The sequence below is a fragment of the Meleagris gallopavo genome, chromosome 16 (assembly GCF_905368555.1).
Source record: "Meleagris gallopavo chromosome 16, MGAL_WU_HG_1.1, whole genome shotgun sequence".
In the NCBI taxonomy this organism is placed as follows: domain Eukaryota; kingdom Metazoa; phylum Chordata; class Aves; order Galliformes; family Phasianidae; genus Meleagris; species Meleagris gallopavo.
In genome coordinates, this window is record NC_139419.1 from 14,586,443 (window position 1) to 14,609,046 (window position 22,604).

General features: G+C 54.0%; 2 protein-coding genes across 2 annotated transcripts; both read right to left on the bottom strand.

The window, feature by feature from the left end:
* Window positions 1-6,099: 6,099 nt before the first annotated feature.
* Window positions 6,100-11,416, bottom strand: LOC109364699 (uncharacterized). The gene is made up of 9 exons (XM_085238026.1): window positions 11,305-11,416; window positions 10,820-10,963; window positions 9,615-9,686; window positions 9,339-9,398; window positions 9,158-9,247; window positions 7,861-7,932; window positions 7,374-7,595; window positions 6,662-6,809; window positions 6,100-6,478 (listed from the first exon to the last, which is right to left on the bottom strand). The coding sequence occupies exons 1-9, from the start codon at window positions 11,414-11,416 to the stop codon at window positions 6,199-6,201; spliced, it is 1,200 nt and encodes a 399-aa protein (XP_085094152.1). The 3' UTR covers window positions 6,100-6,198.
* A 3,153-nt stretch (window positions 11,417-14,569) lies between these two features.
* Window positions 14,570-19,883, bottom strand: LOC146543280 (uncharacterized). The gene is made up of 9 exons (XM_085238027.1): window positions 19,772-19,883; window positions 19,287-19,430; window positions 18,082-18,153; window positions 17,806-17,865; window positions 17,625-17,714; window positions 16,330-16,401; window positions 15,844-16,065; window positions 15,132-15,279; window positions 14,570-14,948 (listed from the first exon to the last, which is right to left on the bottom strand). The coding sequence occupies exons 1-9, from the start codon at window positions 19,881-19,883 to the stop codon at window positions 14,669-14,671; spliced, it is 1,200 nt and encodes a 399-aa protein (XP_085094153.1). The 3' UTR covers window positions 14,570-14,668.
* Between the last annotated feature and the right edge of the window lie 2,721 nt (window positions 19,884-22,604).

Genomic DNA, 22,604 nt, shown 5'->3' on the forward strand with positions numbered 1-22,604 from the left:
AGTCCTTGCTTACATAGGGAATGTCTCAGCAGAATGCTAATAAAATAATGCAGTGAAGCATTTGAAGACATATTCTTCATATGAATAGTTGGGATTATCTTCATATTATGTGATAGGAAAACATAAGCAAGTAACACAGTCACTGTCATTCGTTTTCCCTTTACTCACAGTGGTAAAAATTCACTAGTACAGGGATCTCAGGGAAAGTCAACACTCTCCCCGAGAAAGGAAAATGAAGGTGTTAGAGTTTGCCAAACTTCCTATTATTCCTGGTTTATTAAGTAGATTAAGAGCTGAAGATCATTCAGTGCATCACAGTAGAGCACCAAATTTTAAATTTCTACATGTAAGATTCGATGTTTGCTGTTTGATGTGAGTATAGGATGCCCCATCCCTGGAGGCATTCAAGGCCAGGCTGGATGTGGCTCTAGGCAACTTGGTCTGGTGGTTGGTGACCCTGCATATAGCAGGGTGTTGAAACCAGATGATCACTGTGGTCCTTTTCAATCCAGGCCATGCTATGATTCTATAGGACCAAGCTCTCCTCTACCAGTAGGAGGTACAACTGCACTCACTCCAGTTGGGTTATCCCTCCAGAGCGCCGGCCATAGAAATCAGGAGAGGTAATCACTGGAATTCCCATTGTGTACTTTCAGTTCTGGGCTAATGACAACTGATCTTGTCGTCATCTCATTAGCCTTACTTAAAGTGAATGCTTCCACTTACTTCCTTCTGCGTTTTTCCAGCTTTGAAAAATCTCCCTTGTATATCAGTCAATATCATCATTGCTACAAAATCTCTGTGAAATGTAGCAGTGCCCTTGCTCAGCATTGTGATTCCACCATTGTGACTGAGACTTTAGGAAACTGTATAGAGCAAATATTATTTACTAACCAATGTTGTCCTTGAGAAATCTGCTACAGGAGCTTGGATGGATGGTTGATTGGGATCTTTGCTTCAGCACTGTTTGGCAGCTACTGTGAGTGAAGAATCACAGAAGAAAAAAAAAAGAAAAAAAAAAGATATGCAGAGCATCACTCCTTGCTTTCAAAAACACTATTTGCCAACCCATTAGGCTGTCAAAACAGCATCCAGATGTTACTGCAGCCCCTTCAGATCTTTATACATATGTCTCAATGCAGAGAAACTCAAGCTGAATATATAGCAGCAATTACAAGGCACATCTGCAGCAGTCTTTCTTCCATTTGAAAATTCTTCAGCTATTCTGTTTTTGTTTGCATTCTTCAAACAGGATTTGGCAAAATAAACACAATCAGAGATCAGATCAACACTCTGTTTAAATGCACTGCCTTTTGTTTATTTGATGGTATGTATTGTCAGGCTGGTGCTCGTGGTATTCACACACTGCTGCCAATCTTGAACTTCACATCTTAGTATTGATCTTCATGTCTTCTGTGCTTGATCAGGAATCCCCAAGCAGAAAATGCTCTGATCTCAAGCTGCACAAGTCTCTCCTCCCCAGGAGGCTGACAGTGGTCACTTCTCCCTCTGCTCACCATGAGAGGTTTTCTCAGGAAAGACTGACTCCTTTTCTATGTATTCAAACTCACTTTGTAGATCAGAATCTCATTCACACTCCAGGAATACAGATTGAAGCAGTCCTTTGGGTCTGAATAACAGCGAATCACACAGTCCACATTACAGGGCCCAGAGTAGCAGCAATAGCCCACATCTCCCAGGGGACAGTGCTGAGCACTGAGTGATGACCCTGTGCTGCTGTTTCACAGCTGACCAAATCCAGTGAGAAAAAGTGTATAAACACAGCCACTCACCCATCTCACAATGGTGCTGCAGTCAGCCCTCTGCACCCCTGAGCATATTAAGGATTACTCAATTATTGAAGATACAGCAGTAGACAGGAAAGGCAGCTGAGCTCAGGTGGTGGAGCACTGCACTTCATCGAGCTTCAGATGATCAGTAGTTCAGAGATTGCCCCTGCCTGGTGCAATTGATGTGAGACACAAATTTCTCTTTCTTCAGGATTCCTGCAACCCATTTGCTATACTCCAAACATTTTATCATGCCCAGGGCTTACCTGGAATATAAAATCCTCCTGAACAAACTAAATGGTCAGCCTTCCCTAGATGAATGCTGTGGAGAATCTAATGGCAGAAAAACAGAACTCACATGGCGATAAAACATAGAATTCCACACCTATGCTTAAGATGTCAGAGCTGTGGTACAGCACTGAGAAGACACCATGTCACAACTCAGGAAAAATCTCTCTCAAGAGAGAGGTGTGTAAGTGAGGTTGCCTTCCTCCCATTTTACTGGGATCACAAGTTGACTGCATGGCATGCCCCGAAGGGGATCACAGAACAACACAGCATCACAGAATTGCAGGGGTTGAAAGGGACCACGAGAAGTCCAACATCGGAATAGGGCACACCAATGTCAGCATCTAGGATCAAGGAGAACTGATGAGAGAAGTTCCCATTGCTGGGGATGTTGTGATCTTCTTCTCCCTTAGAAACTGGAGGTGGGTCAGTGAACAGGGCGGGAGAAAGACCACGAGGCTGGAGCGGAAATGCTCACGCTTTTCCTAGCACACATCTTCAGAGCTCTCCCCCAGGACATCACCCAGGGTGAAGGCTGTGCGCCAGCCAGCAAGCGGCAGAGCCGTGGCCCGGCATGGCTGGGGAACAGCACTTTCATGGGGCTCTTGCCCGGCTCCTGCGGTGCAGCCATCACCCTCTGCCTAACGTCCACCACGGAGGGTGGCCCCAGGGAAGGGTGGTGTAGGGCCATGGCGATGCAGCCTGACTTCAGGCCCCCCGTGCCACCCAGTTTTGGCCTCGTCTCTGTCCACTCACCTGCTCCTTGTGCTCGGAGCGGAGCAGCACAAATCTCACAGGAACGCAGGGCCATCAGTAGGAGGAGCACGACAAGGCGGTCAGGGGCCGTGGCCCCCCACACTCGTGCCATGCTGCCACCACCACTGCTGCAGCCACAGCAAGTGTTGCAGTTGGGGCAGGCGCAGAGCAATGCCTGTGCCATGGGACAGCATCGCAGTGGGACATTGTGACCTCACGGCCCCGTGAAGCTGGATGGAGGCTCCCCGCCCCTCTTGTGATGCGCTGCACCAGGGCTGCTGGGGCCGGTGCTTACATCATAGAAACACGGACTCATGGAATGGCTGGGGTAGGAAGGGACGTCAAAGAATTTTCACCTCCAACCCCACTGCCGCGGGCAGGGATACCCCCCGCTGAGTCAGCCTGCCCAGAGCTCCCTCTAGCCTGGCCTTGAACGCTCCCAGGGACGGGGCATCCACAACTTTGCTTGGCAAACTTCTATAGTGCCTTGACAGCCCCGAGAGGGAATGCTTTCCATCTCGGTGTGCCCATGACACCTCAGGCCACCGAGGATGAGACGTGATATAGAAACGCGGTCTGGATCCAGGACGCTGTTGCACAGGTCACCCACGCATGTGAAACGTGCTGCAATTCAGCAAGCCAAGCGGATAAAGGCCCTCTGGTACAAAGGATGATGGCTGAAATATGAACGCAGGGAGGTAGACCATCCCACAAACCTGCCAAGTCTAGTGTCACGTGCTTACACTTTAATCAGTAGATCTGCAGTTTCTCCTATTTTCTTTCAGTTTTCCAGTACCTTGGCTAAGAGCATCCCCTTTCCTACACCAGGCGTATTTCCCATTGTTAGTGTGCTTCCACACCTGAATTTAGTAGTGGAAATGTAAGACTCGCCGCTTAGCACCTCCCGGCCGCAAAGTCCAAGTGAGCTCAGCCACTGCTGGCAGCCGGACGCTTGGTGGCGAGGAGGTCTGACGGCCATCACCTACAGGGTCCCACCTGGCTGTCTGGAAACTGCGGCAGCAGCTGCACTCCTGCCACCTTGCATCGGAGGAATCACGCTGCTGCCACCTCCAGCATAGTCTGGTTCAAGCCCCAGCTTCAGCTTTCCGTAGATCAGATTGACTGTCCTTCATCCTCCTTTATTTGCAGGTCCAGAGATTTACAGCTCAAGCTGAGCGTCTCCTAGGAGGAACCTCGTTACTTTCAATCCCGTAGTTTTTACGTGTTGCCATGAGCCCATCTGTACACAGTTCCAACTCTAATCGTCCTTTCTAACCCATCGAATTTTATGTGCCTGGCTTCATCTCCCTCCTTCATCCAGTTCCAGTTCTAGGTGGAGCTTCTTGGGTGGCATCTAGCAATGCGGGGAAAGCTACATTTCCGCACAGCCTAATGCCTCATGTACTTCAGTCAGTAGTGCTACATCCCTTTCTTCAGAATACGCGCAGGATTGCCCTGTCCCAGGCGCAGAATCCGGTAGTTGCTCTTGTTAAATTTCCTATGTTTGGTGAGTGCCCTCTGATCTGACAAGATCTCTCTGCAAGGCCTCTACTCTTGAGGCTGCGTGAGCCACGCAGGTTGTGACCGTTGCTGCTGCACGTGCTGTTCCCGGCAGCCTGAGGGAAGCCCTGACAATGGGTCATCCCCTGAAGGAAAATCCTGGAGTTGACAGCTCATGCCAGCTCCCAGAAGAGTGACCACCCTCTCAGTGAAGAACCCTTTCCTAATATCTGTCCTGAATTTCCCCCGTTGAAGCTTCCTGCAGTTCCCTCGGGTCCTACCGCTGGTCACCAGAGAGAAGCGATCAGTGTCTTCGTCCCTATTTCCCCTTGTGAGGAAGCTGCAGGCCACCCTGAGATTAGCTCTTTTCATATCACAGAATCGCAGGGGTTGGAAGGGACCTCGAGGGATCCCAGAGTCCAATCCCTCTGCCAAAGCAGGTTCCCCATGGAACTTCCTATGTTCAAGTTTTGGGCCATCGCTCCTTGTCCTACTGCGACACACCACCGAGAAGAGCCTGGCCTCATCCATTTGCCTCCCAGCTCCCCTTAGGTGTTAATTAACATGAATCAGATCTCCCGTCAGGCTTCTTTTCCCCGGGCTGAACAGACCCAGCTTACTCTGCCTTTCCTCATCAGGGATGTGCTCCAGGTCCTTTGTCGTCTTTGAGGCCCTCTGCCAGACTCCTTCTAGGAGATCCCTGCCTTTTTTGAACTGGGGAGCCCAGAACTGGACACGGTGCTCTAAATGTGGCCTCAGCAGAGCAGAGCAGAGGGAGAGGATCACCGAGTGACCTCACACGTATTGCCCTCTAGACTTCCACCATCTTTGATGCCCTCCTCTGGGCACTCCCTCAAGTTTTCAGTCTTGCCTATATTGTGGCACCCAAAACTGCACACTGTAGTTGAACGGAGGCCGCCCAGCACAGGGCAGAGCAAGATAATTTCTTCTCTTGATCAGCTAGCAGTGCCCTGCCTTTTGCCCAACAGGATACAGTCAGCCTGTATTACCGACTGCTTTACCAAGGCATGCCCCTGACTCACGTTCAACTTGTCACCAACCAGAAGCCCCAGGTGCCTTTCCACAGAGCTCTTCTGCAGCCCCCCTCCCCCCGGTCCATACATATATCCAGCGTTGTCCTGCCCCAGGTGCAGAATCCTTCCCGGCTCCGGCCTTCCTGTGAGCGCGGGGAAGGCACAGGAGACGGCTGCTGCAGGTGCCGCAGGCCGCAACCCTGCATCTCCTCAGCTGTGAGGAGCCGAACCCAAAGTGCGCTCTCTCAGGCAGTCTCTCAGCACTCCAGCTGCACTCGCTGCCCTCACTGTCCAGCTGGACAGCACTGCTGTCGTCTGCTCTCCTGAAGGCACCAACAATTACCCCGTGTAGTTTCTCTGTACTGCTCCATTTGTTGCAGCTTCACTGTACAGTTTCGCTGTACTGCCAGCCTCTGCTGCCACGTTGGTTCTCCTGGATGTGCTCAGTGCTGGCAGCCCATCCTTCCAAGTGCCTCCTTCCCTCCCTGTGTGCCCTCATTAGAGGCAGTAGCTCTGAACAAGAGCTCAAGGACAACTCTTCGCCTATCAAGTCTCCCCAGCACTTCCCTGCTCTGGTGGGAGCTCGGGTGACCGCCCAGTTAGACAAGCAAGCTGAGGCTGGGCCCAAGGAGGCCCTCCCTGGCGTGCGGCTCTCCGACTGCTTCCCTTGCACCAAGTGCTGGCCCCAGCCCTGTGCCCTATAACCCAATGGAAATGGTCACAGCAGCAGCTTTGGAATAGGATGTCTTTATTGGTTACACAGTTGGAGCTTGCAATGAACCTGAGCCCTCAGCGCCGGTAACAGGGGCACTGGGTGGCTCTGGGGAATCCTAAGGACTGCAGCTATCAACGGAAGAGACGCTGTCAGTGGGAGAGCTGCTGCGATGTGTGGGCTGAAGGGAGGGGTCTGTGCTGATTCTGCTGCACAGCTCGGCAAATTCTTCTTCAAAGGACCAGGAGAATGGGATGGAGACATTGTTTCTTTGGTCGAGTCCATCCTCCTTTGCAGCCTCCCCCAGCTCCGCTCCGCCTCTGCCTCCGTTCTGATCTCTCTCCCAGTCGGTGTCAGGAGGAGCTTGTCCTGCAGCTGCCCGTTCTCTCTTGCGCGCCCTGTGGGAATGAGTTTCAGAAAGCACTGCTCACCGATAGCAATCGAGGGACGCTTGGAAGGCCTTGCAACGTAAATCCTGGCAGTGTACTGCCAGCAGCTGATTTGGCCATCGGGATCCTGTCACCACAAGTGCTTTGTAGCCAAATGCAGCGATACAGTGTCCTGGGGAAAAGTCAACTCACAGATATTTTTTCCACATCCATAGCATAGGAATACAGGCCAGCGTCAGCACGGACAGCAGCGCAGCTGAGACCACAGCAACCACTGGGATGTGGCGTTTCTGCAGCTCCTTGCCAACAGCAGCCTTTGTGATTTTCCCAAGATCCACCCCTGGAAGAACCGAGACAGTGCCGCAGGTTACTGTCATCTGCAGTGCAGATGATCTCACAGCACGCTTCATGGAGCCAAGAGATTTCCCTTTTCATCAGTGGGTACCTCCGTCTCTGGTGTGTAAGCATCAGAGGACAAGGAGGATTGCTTCCACTTCCCGTTGGGTAGGGAGAGGCTGCACCGGCACTGCCCATCTGTTCCTCTGGGCTGAGGGCCGGGCTCTGCCCTGGGGTCTGGCCTTTGTCCGTGGGGAGCACTGCAGAGCGGAAACCCTCACACTTTCCCCACATTTCATGTCCTGAGCTCTCCCCCAGGACATCCCCCAGGCTGAAGGTCGGCCTCCAGCCAGCACAAGGCACAGCTGGAGCCAGCCCAGTGGAGAAACGCTCCTGCAGGCTCCTGCCACACAGGGCTCATCGCCCTCCGGCTCCTTTGTAGCATGTGCTCTCTAGTAACACGCTCAGGTTTGGCTGCTGGCCTGCTGCGCAAGAGCAGGCAGGAAGAGCCTGGTGGCACACGGTGATTCTGGCTGGGGACACCGGATGACCACGGGTCTGAAATTACCTGGCAAACCAGCTGCTTGTTCTGCCTGAGTTTTCCGGTCAGAGACTGGCTGCGCGTCACTGCTGCCTTCCTGCAACAGCTCCTTCTGCACAGTCTCTTGCTCAGTGCCTTTAGTCCCGCCATGCACTGCCTTCCCCATTTTTCTCGTGGGTTTCCTTGGGACACGGGATGACCACCAGGCGTAATACCCCCCTCTAGGTGTAAACTTTCGTCTTTCCGGACCTGAACAGAATGCACAAAGTTAAATCTCCTGTGCCGAGGGCACGGCAAGGCCCTCCCTGGGGGCACTTCTGCAACCAAAGACCCAGGAAAAGTGTCCGTACACGACGGCATCGCTGGGGAGCACAGTGAGCATGCCGGGGGATCGTGCAAGGAAAGGCCATACACGCGCAGCACTTTTGCTCTCACACCTGCCGGCCGAGAGATCTGGCCGACATTTGGCCTTTGAGCTGGCAGCTCTCACAGGAACTAAAAAGCCATGGCATACCCGTGTGGTCTGCCGGAGTTTCACTCCTGGAACTCGCAGGGGAAGCTGGATGACCTTCACTTCCAGTCGCACCTGCAAACAAGCACAGGACAGAGCGACTCAGACGTTCTGCCAGTCAGAATGACAGAGCATGCAATTAAAACAGGAGATTCCTTTGCGACGCTGTTCTCTCCCTTCCACACAGGAGCAGCTTGGAAACAGATCCTGGGTGCCCAACATGGGGAACCACGATTGTACAAATCTAACAGAGTGTGGAGCTACCCGGAGGAACGTCCTCCTGGAGCTCACGCCAGCTCTACACTCATCTGCACTGTGGCTGCCGACTCTGCAGAAGGCACTGGGAGCAGCTCACGGCTGGAGTGGCCGGCAAAGACAACTTTGCAAGGCACGGCACTTCACGTGCCTCACTCAGCCTGACCCATAACCTCCCTTCTCTTCTGCCAAGGAACTATGAAGTCACAATTCACTTGGAAAGAAAACTAAAACCGGAAAGCTCCTCCCTTTCGGCGACCATCATCTCATGATCCATGAGAAGGAACAGAAGGATCCCTCAATGCCAGTGCCCCATCTGGGTGGGTCAGTGTATCCCCCCGGGCCTCGGTTCACGGGAGGGATCCCACTCTAGGCTTCTGTTACGCCTTGTGCCTCATGGGACAAGCTCCTGGGAACTGGGTGCAGTGGGAGTTGTACAGCATGTCACCACAGACACCGAGCTCTGTGAGTGACCTTTAACTGCATGACCAGTTGCTTGCGTGTCCTCTGTTTCTTTCCGAGAGATGGGCAGCGTGAGACTGCTGCCTTCCTCATCTGCACAGGCTCTCCGCCTGCCTCTTTCGAAAGAAGGCAGGAGCACGGGATTGTAAGTAACTGCTCCTCATCAGGATGATGGTATCTTCAGGAGGCACTACTTCCGAAGATACAGCAGCCTGGGCTTTTTGCGGGGCTCTTCGTCACCAGTCTGAAAGTGCCATTCATTGAAAAAAAAAAAAAAAATGCTACACACTTTCCAGTTCTGTTGCACGGACAGCAAAACCTGGCCTGCTGGGAGACCGGTGGGTTGCAGGTGAGTTTGTGGTTGTCAGTGCACGCTGTGCATTTTTGACGAGCTGCAAGATGCTGCTAAATTCCTTCTTTCAAAGGGAATGGGAAAAAGCTGCAGCTGGTTCAGAGACAGGAGCAGCACCACAGCAAGGCTCTGGTCCGTCCCTTCCTGCTGTGCATGCTACAGTTTCTCCATGAATATACATAGAATCTCAGCTTCCCAAGTCTTTTGGTGAACAGATGGAAATATACGCACCAGGGACTGCCTTCTCCAAATCCTTCTTCCTTCCCTCGAGGACAGGGAAATATTTTCCTGTCTTCAATTCCTCGTTCCATCTCGCAGGACCTTCACGGAAAGTTTTAAGATACATTTCAGGCAAACTGATTTCTGATGTGAGAGCTCTTTCTGGTGAAGTCAATGAAGGCAGACTACCCACCTCCGGGATGCCAGCGGGACGCCAGTCGAGGATCTGGCAATGCCCTCAGCGCAGGCTCGTCTGCAACCCAAGAACCACGAGAACTTTCCATCATACACTGCAATCTACATACTACAACTGCATAACGGCATCACTGAGGGGCAGCTGGTATCGGGGAATCATGCAGTGGCAGGGCACGCAAAGGCACGTCTGGATTCTCATACCTTCAGACGTGCCTGGCTGACATTAGAGCTTTGAGCTGGCAGCTCTCAAAGGAAGTAAAAAGCCATGACATACCCATGCGATCCGCCAGAGCTTCTGAGCTGGAAGCCAGCTGGGAAGCTGGATCCCATTCTCCGCCATTCACATCTGTAAGGACACACAGGACAGAGCAGTTGCTGTCAAACCTGTCCACATACTTCTTCAGATGGGAGTGACAGGGGACTGCTTTACAAGCCTCTTCAACGCAGGAGCACCTTGAAAACAGTTGCTGGGTGCCTGCAGTGGCTCCGTGCTATTAAAAGATAGCCATGTGTGGAACTGCACAGGGAAAGGGAATGGGGAAGGGAAGACCTAGAGAGCCTTCCCTTCCAGTGACTTAACTGTGGGATTGCCCTGATCTCATGGAGCAGATGAAGCTGAGGCTTCGACAAGCCACTGCCTACGGACACAGCTGTCATCAAGGGCAGAAGAGAAAGGTTCCCATTGCACGTGGCCACCTCTCTCTTCCTTAGCAACCTACAGTGACTACAAGGGGCTCAGGTAGAGACACGCGAGCCAGATGCAGGACAAAAGGCCCCAAGTTGCAGAGGGGCCAGGTGAGCTGCTGGCTGGCATTCAGCAGCTTTCAAAATACTTTCTCCAGGCCACGTGAAAGAGCCCTCAGAGACCTGATGGAACAATATTCAGCCCCTTGAGGCTTTCTTACTGGGAGACCTGTGAGTCAGAGAGACAAAGGCAGCACTTGGAGCACGCGGCACCCAAGAATCAGTGCACACCATGCACTTCACCCAGCACTGTCACTGGTGGCTGGCTGGCTGGTGGAGAGCTGAAAGATTGCTGAGCTATCACCACCAAGTATGAGCAAGTAACAAGGAAATGAAGACTGGGGACTTACACCCCAGGCTCAGGGACAGGATTCCACTCTGCCCATTGACCTCGAGGGCCTGCAGGGACAAGTGAGATCAGACACGGGTGAGCAGAGCAGAGCTTCCTCTGCATGTCGGGGCCTTCTTCTTCCTCAGTGACCAGCAGGGTGCTGGCGGGTCAGGGAATGACATGGCCCAAAGAAGGTCTGGGTTCTCTCAGCTGAAGAGAGGCAGAGGTGACCTTCCCACTGAAATGTGGCAGCTCTCCCAGTAACAAACTACTCATGGTAGATCTGTGTAAGACCTCCAAGGTACAAGCAGGTTAGGAAGACCTTGAGAGGATCTGAGATAAAACTGTATGCTACTGGGGCACACATTTTTCTGCCTTCGAGGAAACAGGCACTCAGAACCTACCTCTGGGTTGATCCCAAGGCACAAGACCCGGATTCAGACTAGCACCTGAATAGGGCGCACCAATGTCAGCATCTAGGATCAAGGAGAACTGATGAGAGAAGTTCCCATTGCTGGGGATGCTGTCATCTTCTTCTCCCTTAGAAACTGGAGGTAGGTCAGTGAACGGGGCGGGAGAAAGACCACGAGGCTGGAGCGGAAATGCTCACGCTTTTCCTAGCACACATCTTCAGAGCTCTCCCCCAGGACATCACCCAGGGTGAAGGCTGTGCGCCAGCCAGCAAGCGGCAGAGCCGTGGCCCGGCATGGCTGGGGAACAGCACTTTCACGGGGCTCTTGCCCGGCTCCTGCGGTGCTGCCCATCACCCTCTGCCTAACGTCCACCACGGAGGGTGGCCCCAGGGAAGGGTGGTGTAGGGCCATGGCGATGCAGCCTGACTTCAGGCCCCCCGTGCCGCCCAGTTTTGGCCTCGTCTCTGCCCACTCACCTGCTCCTTGTGCTCGGAGCGGAGCAGCACAAATCTCACAGGAATGCAAGGCCATCAGTAGGAGGAGCACGACAAGGCGGTCAGGGGCCGTGGCCCCCCACACTCGTGCCATGCTGCCACCACCACCGCTGCAGCCACAGCAAGTGTTGCAGTTGGGGCAGGCGCAGAGCAATGCCTGTGTCATGGGACAGCATCGCAGTGGGACATTGTGACCTCACGGCCCCGTGAAGCTGGGTGGAGGCTCCCCGCCCCTCTTGTGATGCGCTGCACCAGGGCTGCTGGGGCCGGTGCTTACATCATAGAAACACGGACTCATGGAATGGCTGGGGTAGGAAGGGACGTCAAAGAATTTTCACCTCCAACCCCACTGCCGCGGGCAGGGATACCACCCGCTGAGTCAGCCTGCCCAGAGCTCCCTCTAGCCTGGCCTTGAACGCTCCCAGGGACGGGGCATCCACAACTTTGCTTGGCAAACTTCTATAGTGCCTCGACAGCCCCGACAGGGAATGCTTTCCATCTCGGTGTGCCCATGACACCTCAGGCCACCGAGGATGAGACGTGATATAGAAACGCGGTCTGGATCCAGGACGCTGTTGCACAGGTCACCCACGCATGTGAAACGTGCTGCAATTCAGCAAGCCAAGCGGATAAAGGCCCTCTGGTACAAAGGATGATGGCTGAAATATGAACGCAGGGAGGTAGACCCTCCCACAAACCTGCCAAGTCTAGTGTCACGTGCTTACACTTTAATCAGTAGATCTGCAGTTTCTCCTATTTTCTTTCAGTTTTCCAGTACCTTGGCTAAGAGCATCCCCTTTCCTACACCAGGCGTATTTCCCATTGTTAGTGTGCTTCCACACCTGAATTTAGTAGTGGAAATGTAAGACTCGCCGCTTAGCACCTCCCGGCCGCAAAGTCCAAGTGAGCTCAGCCACTGCTGGCAGCCGGACGCTTGGTGGCGAGAAGGTCTGACGGCCATCACCTACAGGGTCCCACCTGGCTGTCTGGAAACTGCGGCAGCAGCTGCACTCCTGCCACCTTGCATCGGAGGAATCACGCTGCTGCCACCTCCAGCATAGTCTGGTTCAAGCCCCAGCTTCAGCTTTCCGTAGATCAGATTGACTGTCCTTCATCCTCCTTTATTTGCAGATCCAGAGATTTACAGCTCAAGCTGAGTGTCTCCTAGGAGGAACCTCGTTACTTTCAATCCCGTAGTTTTTACGTGTTGCCATGAGCCCATCTGTACACAGTTCCAACTCTAATCGTCCTTTCTAACCCATCGAATTTTATGTGCCTGGCTTCATCTCCCTCCTTCATCCAGTTCCAGTTCTAGGTGGAGCTTCTTGGGTGGCATCTAGCAATGCGGGGAAAGCTACATTTCCGCACAGCCTAATGCCTCATGTACTTCAGTCAGTAGTGCTACATCCCTTTCTTCAGAATACGCGCAGGATTGCCCTGTCCCAGGCGCAGAATCCGGTAGTTGCTCTTGTTAAATTTCCTATGTTTGGTGAGTGCCCTCTGATCTGACAAGATCTCTCTGCAAGGCCTCTACTCTTGAGGCTGCGTGAGCCACGCAGGTTGTGACCGTTGCTGCTGCACGTGCTGTTCCCGGCAGCCTGAGGGAAGCCCTGACAATGGGTCATCCCCTGAAGGAAAATCCTGGAGTTGACAGCTCATGCCAGCTCCCAGAAGAGTGACCACCCTCTCAGTGAAGAACACTTTCCTAATATCCGTCCTGAATTTCCCCCGTTGAAGCTTCCTGCAGTTCCTTCGGGTCCTACCGCTGGTCACCAGAGAGAAGCGATCAGTGTCTTCGTCCCTATTTCCCCTTGTGAGGAAGCTGCAGGCCACCCTGAGATTAGCTCTTTTCATATCACAGAATCGCAGGGGTTGGAAGGGACCTCGAGGGATCCCAGAGTCCAATCCCTCTGCCAAAGCAGGTTCCCCATGGAACTTCCTATGTTCAAGTTTTGGGCCATCGCTCCTTGTCCTACTGCGACACACCACCGAGAAGAGCCTGGCCTCATCCATTTGCCTCCCAGCTCCCCTTAGGTGTTAATTAACATGAATCAGATCTCCCGTCAGGCTTCTTTTCCCCAGGCTGAACAGACCCAGCTTACTCTGCCTTTCCTCATCAGGGATGTGCTCCAGGTCCTCTGTCGTCTTTGAGGCCCTCTGCCAGACTCCTTCTAGGAGATCCCTGCCTTTTTTGAACTGGGGAGCCCAGAACTGGACACGGTGCTCTAAATGTGGCCTCAGCAGAGCAGAGCAGAGGGAGAGGATCACCGAGTGACCTCACACGTATTGCCCTCTAGACTTCCACCATCTTTGATGCCCTCCTCTGGGCACTCCCTCAAGTTTTCAGTCTTGCCTATATTGTGGCACCCAAAACTGCACACTGTAGTTGAACGGAGGCCGCCCAGCACAGGGCAGAGCAAGATAATTTCTTCTCTTGATCAGCTAGCAGTGCCCTGCCTTTTGCCCAACAGGATACAGTCAGCCTGTATTACCGACTGCTTTACCAAGGCATGCCCCTGACTCACGTTCAACTTGTCACCAACTAGAAGCCCCAGGTGCCTTTCCACAGAGCTCTTCTGCAGCCCCCCTCCCCCCGGTCCATACATATATCCAGCGTTGTCCTGCCCCAGGTGCAGAATCCTTCCCGGCTCCGGCCTTCCTGTGAGCGCGGGGAAGGCACAGGAGACGGCTGCTGCAGGTGCCGCAGGCCGCAACCCTGCATCTCCTCAGCTGTGAGGAGCCGAACCCAAAGTGCGCTCTCTCAGGCAGTCTCTCAGCACTCCAGCTGCACTCGCTGCCCTCACTGTCCAGCTGGACAGCACTGCTGTCGTCTGCTCTCCTGAAGGCACCAACAATTACCCCGTGTAGTTTCTCTGTACTGCTCCATTTGTTGCAGCTTCACTGTACAGTTTCGCTGTACTGCCAGCCTCTGCTGCCACGTTGGTTCTCCTGGATGTGCTCAGTGCTGGCAGCCCATCCTTCCAAGTGCCTCCTTCCCTCCCTGTGTGCCCTCATTAGAGGCAGTAGCTCTGAACAAGAGCTCAAGGACAACTCTTCGCCTATCAAGTCTCCCCAGCACTTCCCTGCTCTGGTGGGAGCTCGGGTGACCGCCCAGTTAGACAAGCAAGCTGAGGCTGGGCCCAAGGAGGCCCTCCCTGGCGTGCGGCTCTCCGACTGCTTCCCTTGCACCAAGTGCTGGCCCCAGCTCTGTGCCCTATAACCCAATGGAAATGGTCACAGCAGCAGCTTTGGAATAGGATGTCTTTATTGGTTACACAGTTGGAGCTTGCAATGAACCTGAGCCCTCAGCGCCGGTAACAGGGGCACTGGGTGGCTCTGGGGAATCCTAAGGACTGCAGCTATCAACGGAAGAGACGCTGTCAGTGGGAGAGCTGCTGCGATGTGTGGGCTGAAGGGAGGGGTCTGTGCTGATTCTGCTGCACAGCTCGGCAAATTCTTCTTCAAAGGACCAGGAGAATGGGATGGAGACATTGTTTCTTTGGTCGAGTCCATCCTCCTTTGCAGCCTCCCCCAGCTCCGCTCCGCCTCTGCCTCCGTTCTGATCTCTCTCCCAGTCGGTGTCAGGAGGAGCTTGTCCTGCAGCTGCCCGTTCTCTCTTGCGCGCCCTGTGGGAATGAGTTTCAGAAAGCACTGCTCACCGATAGCAATCGAGGGACGCTTGGAAGGCCTTGCAACGTAAATCCTGGCAGTGTACTGCCAGCAGCTGATTTGGCCATCGGGATCCTGTCACCACAAGTGCTTTGTAGCCAAATGCAGCGATACAGTGTCCTGGGGAAAAGTCAACTCACAGATATTTTTTCCACATCCATAGCATAGGAATACAGGCCAGCGTCAGCACGGACAGCAGCGCAGCTGAGACCACAGCAACCACTGGGATGTGGCGTTTCTGCAGCTCCTTGCCAACAGCAGCCTTTGTGATTTTCCCAAGATCCACCCCTGGAAGAACCGAGACAGTGCCGCAGGTTACTGTCATCTGCAGTGCAGATGATCTCACAGCACGCTTCATGGAGCCAAGAGATTTCCCTTTTCATCAGTGGGTACCTCCGTCTCTGGTGTGTAAGCATCAGAGGACAAGGAGGATTGCTTCCACTTCCCGTTGGGTAGGGAGAGGCTGCACCGGCACTGCCCATCTGTTCCTCTGGGCTGAGGGCCGGGCTCTGCCCTGGGGTCTGGCCTTTGTCCGTGGGGAGCACTGCAGAGCAGAAACCCTCACACTTTCCCCACATTTCATGTCCTGAGCTCTCCCCCAGGACATCCCCCAGGCTGAAGGTCGGCCTCCAGCCAGCACAAGGCACAGCTGGAGCCAGCCCAGTGGAGAAACGCTCCTGCAGGCTCCTGCCACACAGGGCTCATCGCCCTCCGGCTCCTTTGTAGCATGTGCTCTCTAGTAACACGCTCAGGTTTGGCTGCTGGCCTGCTGCGCAAGAGCAGGCAGGAAGAGCCTGGTGGCACACGGTGATTCTGGCTGGGGACACCGGATGACCACGGGTCTGAAATTACCTGGCAAACCAGCTGCTTGTTCTGCCTGAGTTTTCCGGTCAGAGACTGGCTGCGCGTCACTGCTGCCTTTCTGCAACAGCTCCTTCTGCACAGTCTCTTGCTCAGTGCCTTTAGTCCCGCCATGCACTGCCTTCCCCATTTTTCTCGTGGGTTTCCTTGGGACACGGGATGACCACCAGGCGTAATACCCTCCTCTAGGTGTAAACTTTCGTCTTTCCGGACCTGAACAGAATGCACAAAGTTAAATCTCCTGTGCCGAGGGCACGGCAAGGCCCTCCCTGGGGGCACTTCTGCAACCAAAGACCCAGGAAAAGTGTCCGTACACGACGGCATCGCTGGGGAGCACAGTGAGCATGCCGGGGGATCGTGCAAGGAAAGGCCATACACGTGCAGCACTTTGCTCTCACACCTGCCGGCCGAGAGACCTGGCTGACATTTGGCCTTTGAGCTGGCAGCTCTCACAGGAACTAAAAAGCCATGGCATACCCGTGTGGTCTGCCGGAGTTTCACTCCTGGAACTCGCAGGGGAAGCTGGATGACCTTCACTTCCAGTCGCACCTGCAAACAAGCACAGGACAGAGCGACTCAGACGTTCTGCCAGTCAGAATGACAGAGCATGCAATTAAAACAGGAGATTCCTTTGCGACGCTGTTCTCTCCCTTCCACACAGGAGCAGCTTGGAAACAGATCCTGGGTGCCCACATGGGGAACCACGATTGCACAAATCTAACACAGTGTGGAGCTACCCGGAGGAACGTCCTCCTGGAGCTCACGCCAGCTCTACACTCATCTGCACCGTGGCTGCCGACTCTGCAGAAGGCACTGGGAGCAGCTCACGGCTGGAGTGGCCGGCAAAGACAACTTTGCAAGGCACGGCACTTCACGTACCTCACTCAGCCTGACCCATAACCTCCCTTCTCTTCTGCCAAGGAACTATGAAGTCACAATTCACTTGGAAAGAAAACTAAAACCGGAAAGCTCCTCCCTTTCGGCGACCATCATCTCATGATCCATGAGAAGGAACAGAAGGATCCCTCAATGCCAGTGCCCCATCTGGGTGGGTCAGTGTATCCCCCCGGGCCTCGGTTCACAGGAGGGATCCCACTCTAGGCTTCTGTTACGCCTTGTGCCTCATGGGACAAGCTCCTGGGAACTGGGTGCAGTGGGAGTTGTACAGCATGTCACCACAGACACCGAGCTCTGTGAGTGACCTTTAACTGCATGACCAGTTGCTTGCGTGTCCTCTGTTTCTTTCCGAGAGATGGGCAGCGTGAGACTGCTGCCTTCCTCATCTGCACAGGCTCTCCGCCTGCCTCTTTCGAAAGAAGGCAGGAGCACGGGATTGTAAGTAACTGCTCCTCATCAGGATGATGGTATCTTCAGGAGGCACTACTTCCGAAGATACAGCAGCCTGGGCTTTTTGCGGGGCTCTTCGTCACCAGTCTGAAAGTGCCATTCATTGAAAAAAAAAAAAAAATGCTACACACTTTCCAGTTCTGTTGCACGGACAGCAAAACCTGGCCTGCTGGGAGACCGGTGGGTTGCAGGTGAGTTTGTGGTTGTCAGTGCACGCTGTGCATTTTTGACGAGCTGCAAGATGCTGCTAAATTCCTTCTTTCAAAGGGAATGGAGAAAAGCTGCAGCTGGTTCAGAGACAGGAGCAGCACCACAGCAAGGCTCTGGTCCGTCCCTTCCTGCTGTGCATGCTACAGTTTCTCCATGAATATACATAGAATCTCAGCTTCCCAAGTCTTTTGGTGAACAGATGGAAATATACGCACCAGGGACTGCCTTCTCCAAATCCTTCTTCCTTCCCTCGAGGACAGGGAAATATTTTCCTGTCTTCAATTCCTCGTTCCATCTCGCAGGACCTTCACGGAAAGTTTTAAGATACATTTCAGGCAAACTGATTTCTGATGTGAGAGCTCTTTCTGGTGAAGTCAATGAAGGCAGACTACCCACCTCCGGGATGCCAGCGGGACGCCAGTCGAGGATCTGGCAATGCCCTCAGCGCAGGCTCGTCTGCAACCCAAGAACCACGAGAACTTTCCATCATACACTGCAATCTACATACTACAACTGCATAACGGCATCACTGAGGGGCAGCTGGTATCGGGGAATCACGCAGTGGCAGGGCACGCAAAGGCACGTCTGGATTCTCATACCTTCAGACGTGCCTGGCTGACATTAGAGCTTTGAGCTGGCAGCTCTCAAAGGAAGTAAAAAGCCATGACATACCCATGCGATCCGCCAGAGCTTCTGAGCTGGAAGCCAGCTGGGAAGCTGGATCCCATTCTCCGCCATTCACATCTGTAAGGACACACAGGACAGAGCAGTTGCTGTCAAACCTGTCCACATACTTCTTCAGATGGGAGTGACAGGGGACTGCTTTACAAGCCTCTTCAACGCAGGAGCACCTTGAAAACAGTTGCTGGGTGCCTGCAGTGGCTCCGTGCTATTAAAAGATAGCCATGTGTGGAACTGCACAGGGAAAGGGAATGGGGAAGGGAAGACCTAGAGAGCCTTCCCTTCCAGTGACTTAACTGTGGGATTGCCCTGATCTCATGGAGCAGATGAAGCTGAGGCTTCGACAAGCCACTGCCTACGGACACAGCTGTCATCAAGGGCAGAAGAGAAAGGTTCCCATTGCACGTGGCCACCTCTCTCTTCCTTAGCAACCTACAGTGACTACAAGGGGCTCAGGTAGTGACACGCGAGCCAGATGCAGGACAAAAGGCCCCAAGTTGCAGAGGGGCCAGGTGAGCTGCTGGCTGGCATTCAGCAGCTTTCAAAATACTTTCTCCAGGCCACGTGAAAGAGCCCTCAGAGACCTGATGGAACAATATTCAGCCCCTTGAGGCTTTCTTACTGGGAGACCTGTGAGTCAGAGAGACAAAGGCAGCACTTGGAGCACGCGGCACCCAAGAATCAGTGCACACCATGCACTTCACCCAGCACTGTCACTGGTGGCTGGCTGGCTGGTGGAGAGCTGAAAGATTGCTGAGCTATCACCACCAAGTATGAGCAAGTAACAAGGAAATGAAGACTGGGGACTTACACCCCAGGCTCAGGGACAGGATTCCACTCTGCCCATTGACCTCGAGGGCCTGCAGGGACAAGTGAGATCAGACACGGGTGAGCAGAGCAGAGCTTCCTCTGCATGTCGGGGCCTTCTTCTTCCTCAGTGACCAGCAGGGTGCTGGCGGGTCAGGGAATGACATGGCCCAAAGAAGGTCTGGGTTCTCTCAGCTGAAGAGAGGCAGAGGTGACCTTCCCACTGAAATGTGGCAGCTCTCCCAGTAACAAACTACTCATGGTAGATCTGTGTAAGACCTCCAAGGTACAAGCAGGTTAGGAAGACCTTGAGAGGATCTGAGATAAAACTGTATGCTACTGGGGCACACATTTTTCTGCCTTCGAGGAAACAGGCACTCAGAACCTACCTCTGGGTTGATCCCAAGGCACAAGACCCGGATTCAGACTAGCACCTGAATAGGGCGCACCAATGTCAGCATCTAGGATCAAGGAGAACTGATGAGAGAAGTTCCCATTGCTGGGGATGTTGTGATCTTCTTCTCCCTTAGAAACTGGAGGTAGGTCAGTGAACGGGGCGGGAGAAAGACCACGAGGCTGGAGCGGAAATGCTCACGCTTTTCCTAGCACACATCTTCAGAGCTCTCCCCCAGGACATCACCCAGGGTGAAGGCTGTGCGCCAGCCAGCAAGCGGCAGAGCCGTGGCCCGGCATGGCTGGGGAACAGCACTTTCACGGGGCTCTTGCCCGGCTCCTGCGGTGCTGCCCATCACCCTCTGCCTAACGTCCACCACGGAGGGTGGCCCCAGGGAAGGGTGGTGTAGGGCCATGGCGATGCAGCCTGACTTCAGGCCCCCCGTGCCGCCCAGTTTTGGCCTCGTCTCTGCCCACTCACCTGCTCCTTGTGCTCGGAGCGGAGCAGCACAAATCTCACAGGTACGCAGGGCCATCAGTAGGAGGAGCACGACAAGGCGGTCAGGGGCCGTGGCCCCCCACACTCGTGCCATGCTGCCACCACCACCGCTGCAGCCACAGCAAGTGTTGCAGTTGGGGCAGGCGCAGAGCAATGCCTGTGTCATGGGACAGCATCGCAGTGGGACATTGTGACCTCACGGCCCCGTGAAGCTGGGTGGAGGCTCCCCGCCCCTCTTGTGATGCGCTGCACCAGGGCTGCTGGGGCCGGTGCTTACATCATAGAAACACGGACTCATGGAATGGCTGGGGTAGGAAGGGACGTCAAAGAATTTTCACCTCCAACCCCACTGCCGCGGGCAGGGATACCACCCGCTGAGTCAGCCTGCCCAGAGCTCCCTCTAGCCTGGCCTTGAACGCTCCCAGGGACGGGGCATCCACAACTTTGCTTGGCAAACTTCTATAGTGCCTCGACAGCCCCAAGAGGGAATGCTTTCCATCTCGGTGTGCCCATGACACCTCAGGCCACCGAGGATGAGACGTGATATAGAAACGCGGTCTGGATCCAGGACGCTGTTGCACAGGTCACCCACGCATGTGAAACGTGCTGCAATTCAGCAAGCCAAGCGGATAAAGGCCCTCTGGTACAAAGGATGATGGCTGAAATATGAACGCAGGGAGGTAGACCCTCCCACAAACCTGCCAAGTCTAGTGTCACGTGCTTACACTTTAATCAGTAGATCTGCAGTTTCTCCTATTTTCTTTCAGTTTTCCAGTACCTTGGCTAAGAGCATCCCCTTTCCTACACCAGGCGTATTTCCCATTGTTAGTGTGCTTCCACACCTGAATTTAGTAGTGGAAATGTAAGACTCGCCGCTTAGCACCTCCCGGCCGCAAAGTCCAAGTGAGCTCAGCCACTGCTGGCAGCCGGACGCTTGGTGGCGAGAAGGTCTGACGGCCATCACCTACAGGGTCCCACCTGGCTGTCTGGAAACTGCGGCAGCAGCTGCATTCCTGCCACCTTGCATCGGAGGAATCACGCTGCTGCCACCTCCAGCATAGTCTGGTTCAAGCCCCAGCTTCAGCTTTCCGTAGATCAGATTGACTGTCCTTCATCCTCCTTTATTTGCAGGTCCAGAGATTTACAGCTCAAGCTGAGCGTCTCCTAGGTGGAACCTCGTTACTTTCAATCCCGTAGTTTTTATGTGTTGCCATGAGCCCATCTGTACACAGTTCCAACTCTAATCGTCCTTTCTAACCCATCGAATTTTATGTGCCTGGCTTCATCTCCCTCCTTCATCCAGTTCCAGTTCTAGGTGGAGCTTCTTGGGTGGCATCTAGCAATGCGGGGAAAGCTACATTTCCGCACAGCCTAATGCCTCATGTACTTCAGTCAGTAGTGCTACATCCCTTTCTTCAGAATACGCGCAGGATTGCCCTGTCCCAGGCGCAGAATCCGGTAGTTGCTCTTGTTAAATTTCCTATGTTTGGTGAGTGCCCTCTGATCTGACAAGATCTCTCTGCAAGGCCTCTACTCTTGAGGCTGCGTGAGCCACGCAGGTTGTGACCGTTGCTGCTGCACGTGCTGTTCCCGGCAGCCTGAGGGAAGCCCTGACAATGGGTCATCCCCTGAAGGAAAATCCTGGAGTTGACAGCTCATGCCAGCTCCCAGAAGAGTGACCACCCTCTCAGTGAAGAACCCTTTCCTAATATCCGTCCTGAATTTCCCCCGTTGAAGCTTCCTGCAGTTCCCTCGGGTCCTACCGCTGGTCACCAGAGAGAAGCGATCAGTGTCTTCGTCCCTATTTCCCCTTGTGAGGAAGCTGCAGGCCACCCTGAGATTAGCTCTTTTCATATCACAGAATCGCAGGGGTTGGAAGGGACCTCGAGGGATCCCAGAGTCCAATCCCTCTGCCAAAGCAGGTTCCCCATGGAACTTCCTATGTTCAAGTTTTGGGCCATCGCTCCTTGTCCTACTGCGACACACCACCGAGAAGAGCCTGGCCTCATCCATTTGCCTCCCAGCTCCCCTTAGGTGTTAATTAACATGAATCAGATCTCCCGTCAGGCTTCTTTTCCCCAGGCTGAACAGACCCAGCTTACTCTGCCTTTCCTCATCAGGGATGTGCTCCAGGTCCTTTGTCGTCTTTGAGGCCCTCTGCCAGACTCCTTCTAGGAGATCCCTGCCTTTTTTGAACTGGGGAGCCCAGAACTGGACACGGTGCTCTAAATGTGGCCTCAGCAGAGCAGAGCAGAGGGAGAGGATCACCGAGTGACCTCACACGTATTGCCCTCTAGACTTCCACCATCTTTGATGCCCTCCTCTGGGCACTCCCTCAAGTTTTCAGTCTTGCCTATATTGTGGCACCCAAAACTGCACACTGTAGTTGAACGGAGGCCGCCCAGCACAGGGCAGAGCAAGATAATTTCTTCTCTTGATCAGCTAGCAGTGCCCTGCCTTTTGCCCAACAGGATACAGTCAGCCTGTATTACCGACTGCTTTACCAAGGCATGCCCCTGACTCACGTTCAACTTGTCACCAACCAGAAGCCCCAGGTGCCTTTCCACAGAGCTCTTCTGCAGCCCCCCTCCCCCCGGTCCATACATATATCCAGCGTTGTCCTGCCCCAGGTGCAGAATCCTTCCCGGCTCCGGCCTTCCTGTGAGCGCGGGGAAGGCACAGGAGACGGCTGCTGCAGGTGCCGCAGGCCGCAACCCTGCATCTCCTCAGCTGTGAGGAGCCGAACCCAAAGTGCGCTCTCTCAGGCAGTCTCTCAGCACTCCAGCTGCACTCGCTGCCCTCACTGTCCAGCTGG